The sequence below is a fragment of the Suncus etruscus genome, chromosome 9 (assembly GCF_024139225.1).
Source record: "Suncus etruscus isolate mSunEtr1 chromosome 9, mSunEtr1.pri.cur, whole genome shotgun sequence".
NCBI lineage: Eukaryota > Metazoa > Chordata > Mammalia > Eulipotyphla > Soricidae > Suncus > Suncus etruscus.
This window is the reverse complement of record NC_064856.1, coordinates 46,559,293-46,567,006: the sequence shown is the minus strand read 5'-3', so window position 1 is coordinate 46,567,006 and position 7,714 is coordinate 46,559,293. Positions and strand designations below refer to the sequence as shown.

Sequence of the window (7,714 nt, the reverse complement as noted above, 5' to 3'; positions counted from 1 at the left end):
CCCTGAGCACCGCCGGGTGTGACACAAAAACCAAAAAAAAACCAAAAACCAAAACAAAAAAAACAAACCCAAAACAACCCCCCCCCCAAAAAAAACAAAAGCATTTTAATGATAGCTACCAGTTGCTTCTCAAAGGTCAAAAATACAGATATGATCATTAAAGACAAAGTAAATTATGCTAGCTTAGTCTTCAAATTTGAAAGGACTTTAAGGACCATCCAGTTCAGTTTTCTTAATAGACAAAGTAGTTTTAAGACTCTAACTGTTGCTAGTACCTGTTCTTGAGAACATTTGTCTTCCATGAAATGACTTCACCTTTTCACGAAAGTCATGTCTCTTTTGCCACGTGTATCTTATGGCACCACAGCTACATGCCAAAATATGCTGCATCTGTGTTTCTAAATAAAGTCATTCTCTTGTATGAACACACATGGAGTACTTCTGCATGAAGTGATTTCCTTTACCAAACTTGCAGCTATAAAAGGCATGAATGAGTGAACCTTGGAAAAGGGATAACATCTTTGATATTGTCAACTCCCAAGATACACTGCAGATAACGTTCGAATCCCATCCCAAAACCTCCATGTGGCACGGATCCAAATCGACGAAGGTCCAGATACCTAATTTGGAGATACAGAGAACCATCACCTGTAAATGCTGCATGAGATCAGACATTATAATAAAAGTTTCAAACATTTTTGGCAATCTTTTCTATTTGTTCCTTTTTTATTTTCTCTTTGGGCCACACCTGGCAGTACTCAGGGCTTACTCCTGGGTCTGCACTCAGGGATCACTCTTGGAAAGGCTTGTGGGACCATGTGGGATCCCAAGACTTTACCAGATTGGCCTCATGCCAATCTAACTCCTGCAATCAATTTCCTTGAAAATAGTCTTCTAGTATTTTGTGGCATTTTAATAATTTTTTCTTTATCATAATTATACTGTTCAATACATGTGGGGAATACAAAGTTTTATTTGACATAGAATTTCCTACTGCATGATGCTACTTGTAAATGATACTATGGGGAATACTAGTTCTATCTCCAATGCCTGGTCTCTATTCTAAAGTCTTATTGTTTAAAGTACTAATACATATTATTTTTGTGGAAGGGAGGAGAGGAGTGTCTGGGCCACACCCAGTAGTGCTCAGGGCTTCTTCGTAGTTCTGAGCCCCTGTTGGGCACAGGGAATCATGTGATGTTGGCTCTGTGTAAAGGCCAGTACATTAATACCTGCACTATCACTTAGGCTCCCACACACATATTCTCAAAAGCAGGTGTGAGGGCTTCCAGTTCCCTCTCAAGTCTTGTGGAAGATGCTCAGAACACAGAAAGCCTCTGAATATATGAAAGCCTCTCTTTGAACATTCTATTAAGACCACATGAGTAGACCACATGGTCCAGCCTTGACTCTAGGCCAAAGTTCCAAATGCAAGTCTGAGATATTTTAAGAAAGGAGGAGCTATGTAATATCGATTTTAAAATGTTGATAGCTTGAGTGATTTGTAAAATCAGTTCTAGAATAAAACTTTAATGCCATACTCAATACTCATCATTTGGTTCCTCAAGGATAAAAAATATTTACCCACTTTTAATAATAATGGCTACATAGATGATCTCTCAGACAATTAAGCATTTTTCTAAAATCTTTAGTGGTGAGTCTAAATATTTAGTTTCTTACAATCAAGTAAGAGCATAAGATTAGCATTTCTCACCCTTGCTCTTTCAGATCTTGTTTCATTCCTGTGTCTCTCTGTCCTATTGATTATCTCCTTAGTCTCATGTCAAGGATGCCATTTACAGGACATTTTCACATGTGGTCCCAAGCAATGTACTAAGTATCCATCATGCACTATATGGGCTCCAGTTGAGAAGCACTGATTTGGGTAAGCAATAGGATTGAATAAGACATAAAATTTCTGACTTATTACAACTAGAGAAAAAAAGAAAAACAAAAAACAAAAAACAACATAACCTTGAGAAATGGAAAATTTTCATAGATAAAAGTTTTCGGGGGATAAGGACAGGATATATTTAACTTAGTAGGGGGGGGAAATGTGATGAAAAGAGGCAGTACAGGGGTTGAGGAGCTTGCTTTGTACACAACCTGGTTCAAGCCCTGGCACCACATGGGGAGCCCTGAGCATCACCAGGAATGAACCTTGAGTACTTCATGAAGGTAAAACGAGGCAGCTGATAGATGCACATGTTACTTGGCAATAAAAGGACAGAAGTTTCTTTCTTTTTTTTTTGGCCACACTTGGGTTGCTTAGGGCTTAATCTTGGTTCTGTGCTCAGGGATCACTTCTGGCAGACTTGGAGTGGGGGGGCACATGGAATGTAGGTGCTAGGGATAGTTAGCCCTGTGTAAGGCAACTATCCTATCTGTAGCAGTATTCTCTAGTCCCAGGGATAAAAATTCTTAGGCATGATTAAATTCTTTTTACATGCTTCATACATGTGAAACACGCTTTACCATTGAGTTACCCTGGCCTCCTTAGAGAAATTCTAAGCTTTATATGTGGTGTGTGTGTGTGTGTGTGTGTGTGTGTGAGAGAGAGAGAGAGAGACAGAGAGAGAGAGAGAGAGAGAGAGAGAGAGAGACAGAGAGAGAGACAGAGAGAGACAGAGAGAAAGAAGGAGAGAGAAAGAGAGTTCCTCTAGTGGTGCTCAGGGTACCTTTAGTGCCAGGGAATTTGTGTGTGTGTGTGTGTGTGTGTGTGTGTGTGTGTGTGTATGTGTGTGTGTGTGTGTTGCTCCCGTTGTGCTCAGGGTATCTTTAGTGCCAGTGAACAAACCTAGATCTTCTGTATGCAAAGCCCACTCTGAGCCATCTCCCTGATCCCCTTTAGATATGTTGGAAATCTAGTTCCTTTAAGTCTAGTTCCTTTTGTTCTAGTTCACACAAAAGGCAAGTATGTCATTTGATCCTTTCTTTTCCTGATATCAGCTCCACTGCAGTTTAGCTAAATTACATAACACTTCTGAACCCCATGTTTAGAGGCTTATCCTAAAGGGGTGAAAAGAGGATAGAGGGACTGAGGTGTATGTAGCTCAGTGTTAAGAGTTCCTGTCTTGTATTCATGAGTTTCTTGTTTCAATTATAGCACCACAGAACTAGAGAGAAAGGAGAAAGAAGAGATGAGAGACAGAGAGAAGGGAGTGATATAGAAAAAAGGGGGAAAGGAAATGAAAGTGAATGGGGGGAGAAAAGGGAGAGGAGATGGAGAGAGGGAATGTAAGATGGAGAGGGGAGGTTAAAGAGAGAGGAGGCAAAAAAGGGTAGAAGTGAGAGATGGAGAAGAGAGGAAGCAAAAGAGAGGGAGACAAATAAAGAGGAAAAAGGGTGAAAGGAGGGGTGCTGTAACGTGTTGCATCTCAGCAATTCTCGTGGGTCACAGTACTTCATGAGAGGAAAACGGGTACACAAGCAGACGAATATGAAATATGAAATAATGATACCACACACAGTGTATGTGGGGTCAACACATTTCTGGCAGGAGTGTGACAAATTTAATTTTCAGGGAGTATATAAAGGGTAAAGAGAGACAAAGAGAGACTCATATCATAAAAGGAATGCCAACATTTGTTTCTTTCAAAGTACAGGAACTATCAATGTACATTGTTTGATTTTAGAATAAATACATAGCTTTAGGTGGTTTGTAACCTTAGAATAGGTTTCAGTTAGGAGTCAGAGGATAAAAGGAAGGCTAATATCTTACATGTCAAAGTAGTTCCTGGCCCTAGGAGTCATTACTGATGTAAATTAAGGGATAGCAGGAATCCTGGTTTTCTCCTAATAACAAATATCCTTAACCTGAGGGAAATAGTATTCTAGCTAGGGGCTAAGACCCAATTCCTATGATCTGGTATTAGAAAGAGATAAAACTAAAGAAAGGGGTACAGAATTAAGCCTAGTAAAATAGCCTAATTCTACACTGGCCAAACCTGTTTGTAAGCAGGTATTCAAAGTGACAGGGAAAGTCCCTGAGGCAAAATCATTCTGCTGTGGTGCTCCAAGGCAAGGAGTGAAGACCACTGTCTTGAAGATGCTAAGTTCTGACTTGGCCTTAGGAAGCAAATAGGCTTACAGAAAGAGAGGTAGCTGGCTTGGACTTTGAGTTGCAAATATACCATATTAGCCCGGCGTATAAGATGACTGGGCGTATAAGACGACCCCCTAATCTTGCAGTTAAAACATAGGTTTAGGCCTATATTCTCTGTATCAGACAGAGTGTTCCTGTGCTGCAACTGTATGTACCACAGTGAGCCAATCACAGCAAGCAAAGGTTCAAAGGTTATACTGTAATAGACTTCTTCTCTGACTCTGGCCAATCTGAGCAGGCTTTTTACAGTGTAGATTCGGGTCCAGAACATTGTCTAATTTGCATGCATAAAAGCCTGCTTAGATTGGCTGAGTTAGAGAGGCGGTCTGAGCAGCCTTGCAGTGATTGGTAAAGGATCGAGTTGGAAAATTCGTTTTGTGGCAATATTCAGACAATTTTTGTTTAGCAGCATATTGAAACATTTTTCGGGATATACTTGGTGTATAAGATGAGCCCCGATTTTCGGTTGACTTTTTTTTGTTTCAAAAGTCGTCTTATACACCAGAAAATACGGTACTTAGCCAGCAGGGAACTTCTAGCGGTTTTCTTTGGTACTGAAATTTCTTTATGACTGCAGGATAACTAAGGCTGAATTTCTGTAGTTAGCAAAGGAGACAAAATCAAATAAAAGAAAAAGAGCCATGTCAGAAATATAGCCAGTAATCCACGCAGGGGTTATGATTGACTTCTCCAATGGGCCTTCTGGCTGAAATATTTCTTGGGAGGAAAATTAGGCACTGCACCAGGAAAGCCAAAAGACACATCTGGAGTGTGCCTCTCTTGATAATGGAGACATGCATGCTGCATGCCTTGACAGAGGGGGAAGACGGAAAGGAAAGAGCAGGAGAAGGAAAGTTGGGGAGGAAGAAGAGAGAGAAGAAGGGGAGGGGAGGAGAGAGAAGAGTGCCTAATTTTGGATGTTGTGATGATTACACATATTTTTCATACTAATCCCTGACCCACAGTAAGTAGCAAATGTCATTTATCATTACTACTTGAGAACCTATTCATTTCTCTTAATGCTCTTGCACAGTGGCTTGGGAGTGTAAGTCAAATCCATGCAATACTTGCTTGACAGCTAGAGTAAGAATCGGGGGCCATGTTCTTACCATTGGTAGGTTTCCAACAGTCCCAATCTGTAAAAGGAAAAAAATAGCAGTCTTTCAGAGAATGGTATTAAAGGAAGTATGCTAACTTCCAGGCCTTTTATTCTGGGATGCACAGAGCCATGAAGAAAGGAGTACAAATGAAAATCTGTCCTCTCAGAACACAGGCAGTAAAGCTGAGGAGCAGCACCCTTAAAAATGTGAACTAGGGTAGACAGAGTTTATATCCAATAGGCATCATTGACAATAAATGATAGATAAGATTGAAGATGTGCAGACCCAAAAGGGGTTCCTATGACATTAGTTTATTATCTCGTGACATTTGCAAAGTGCCATTAATATTCTTAGGGCTTTGGGAGGTAACAAAGGCAGGGGATACAGCACACCCTCAGTGGTGCTTAGGGGTCCAGGAAGGGTCAGAGACCAAACCAGGTCTCCAGTATACACCCTGCCTGCTCTCTAGTTTACAGAGGCATCTTCCCATCCAGTGCCAGACACTCTTTATGTTCTATTACAATAAAACAATGACAAAAAAAATTTTTTTTAACTCCTGATCTATGCTCAGGGATCACTCCTGACTGTGCTTGGGAGATCACATGTAGTGCTGAGCCTGGAAATAGTCTTCCTTAATGTAAGCCAAGTGATTTAGCCCTTATATTATTTGTCTGGCCCTAGAAATGATGCCAGATTTGTATTTATTTATTTGGGTCACACCCATAAATGCTCAGGGATTACTCTTTTTTTTTTTTTTTGGTTTTTGGGTCACACCCGGCGGCGCTCAGGGGTTACTCCTGGCTGTGTACTCAGAAATAGCTCCTGGCAGGCACGGGGTACCATGTGGGACACCGGGATTCGAACCAACCACCTTTGGTCCTGGATCGGCTGCTTGCAAGGCAAACACCACTGTGCTATCTCTCCGGGCCCAGAGGGGTTACTCTTAAATCTGCACTCCTGATGGTACTTGGGCGACCCTATAGGGTACCAGGGATCGAGTATGGGTTGGCCATTTGCAAGACAAGCACTTTACATGCTGTACTATCACTAAATCTCTGATGATAGAATTTAAACACTCTTAGTACTAATCAAACTTAATCTCAACCTTACAAACAAAGTATTTGGGGCTACAAGTGTGATCAACACTATGAAAGATTCAAACATGCACAAATAGAGAAAACAGAGACAAAAATCATGCACAGATCCCCAAGACAGGGAAAAACATAGATCCATTTCATTAGGATAGATAAATTTGGATATTGTCAGATATTAAGCAAACATTTAATGCTATGAGAAAAGATTTCCTGACGGGAGGAAGCAACCAGAGAAAACAGACCAATTAATCTTTCAACAGATGAAGTTTCTTGCCACGTACGATTTTTATTGTGCTCTAAAAAAATGCAGAGAATCTGTCAAGTTTTTCCATGTAAGGAGTCTGACCTTCACATTAATTTCACAATTTTCCCAGGACTCTCTAACATTATAGTAACAGCAAGGAGATCGTTTTCAAACAGATAAAAAGAAATCCTCCCAGAATATATTTATTCCCTGTCTTCTGGACTCTAACCAAATACAGCTGTTCAAATGACTGGGATTACAAAACCCAGTTACCCAACATATTTATGGGTTGGGATCTTGGAAAAGCATCAACTTTGAAAGTATTTCTCCATGAGGAAAAGAAGGCTTTGCAAAATGGCTAATGTTACAGAGTATTTTCAAACATTCATGGCTTTTCCAATTATTATGGAACCTGGCATTATCTGAAGAGCAGGATTAAGCCTTCAACATGCAAAAGCTCTCCTGCCCCCTTTCTTTCTTTTAGGAACTTTAAAAATTGGACAGAAAAAAAGTGGAATCTGTGGAGAAGAGAGGTTAGAATCATTGTGGCTTGCTGGCAGACCCTGTATGTACAGGAGTGGCAGCTCAACCAGAGACAAGAATTCCACTTCTCAGCTCCAAGACATTTCCGAGACATGGATTCAGTTCTCAGATCTCACATCAAAAGTCAAAATAAACTGATTAAAATATATAAATTAAGACAGTTACACAGTAGAAAACCAAGAAGGGAAGCCTATTTATTCTAAATTTCTGCTTAGGCAATATTTTCAATATTATTCTTTCCAGAATTTTTTTTGGTTCCCAATTCACAATACAGACCAGGCAAAGGGCTGTGTTGAGGTGTATATGGGGTGCATTTACTGTATCTCCTCTTTCTATACAGTCAGCGTAAAGAACACAACTTTCCAGAATTTTAATATTATTCTTTTCAGAGTTGTAAGCCCTTTCCCCTTCTTTTTTTTCTTTCTGTCTTTGGGACCTATTCAGTGGTGCTCTGGGTTCTTATTCATGGCCTTGTGCTCAAGGATTGCTCCTGCAGTGCTCAGGGGACCCTGTGAGGTACCAGAGATTGAACCAAGATATTGGTGTGCAAGTCAAACACCCTACCTGCTGTATTACCTCTCTGGTCTCATGCCTTTCTATCTTTGTAGGAGTTTGCTAATCATAATTA

The 7,714-nt window shown here is 40.4% G+C and overlaps 1 protein-coding gene and 1 pseudogene across 1 annotated transcript in view; both read right to left on the bottom strand.

Annotated features, from left to right (window-relative positions):
• Positions 1-283: 283 nt before the first annotated feature.
• Positions 284-7,714, bottom strand: part of NARS2 (asparaginyl-tRNA synthetase 2, mitochondrial) — a 143,513-nt gene continuing 136,082 nt past the window's right edge. The window contains exons 10-11 of the mRNA XM_049780421.1: positions 5,215-5,241; positions 284-620 (exon numbers count right to left, since the gene is read on the bottom strand). Coding sequence (XP_049636378.1) covers positions 476-620; positions 5,215-5,241 — 172 coding nt within the window. The 3' untranslated portion in view covers positions 284-475. The remainder of the gene's footprint in view (positions 621-5,214; positions 5,242-7,714) is intronic.
• On the bottom strand, positions 7,336-7,458 carry LOC126019443 (uncharacterized; annotated as a pseudogene).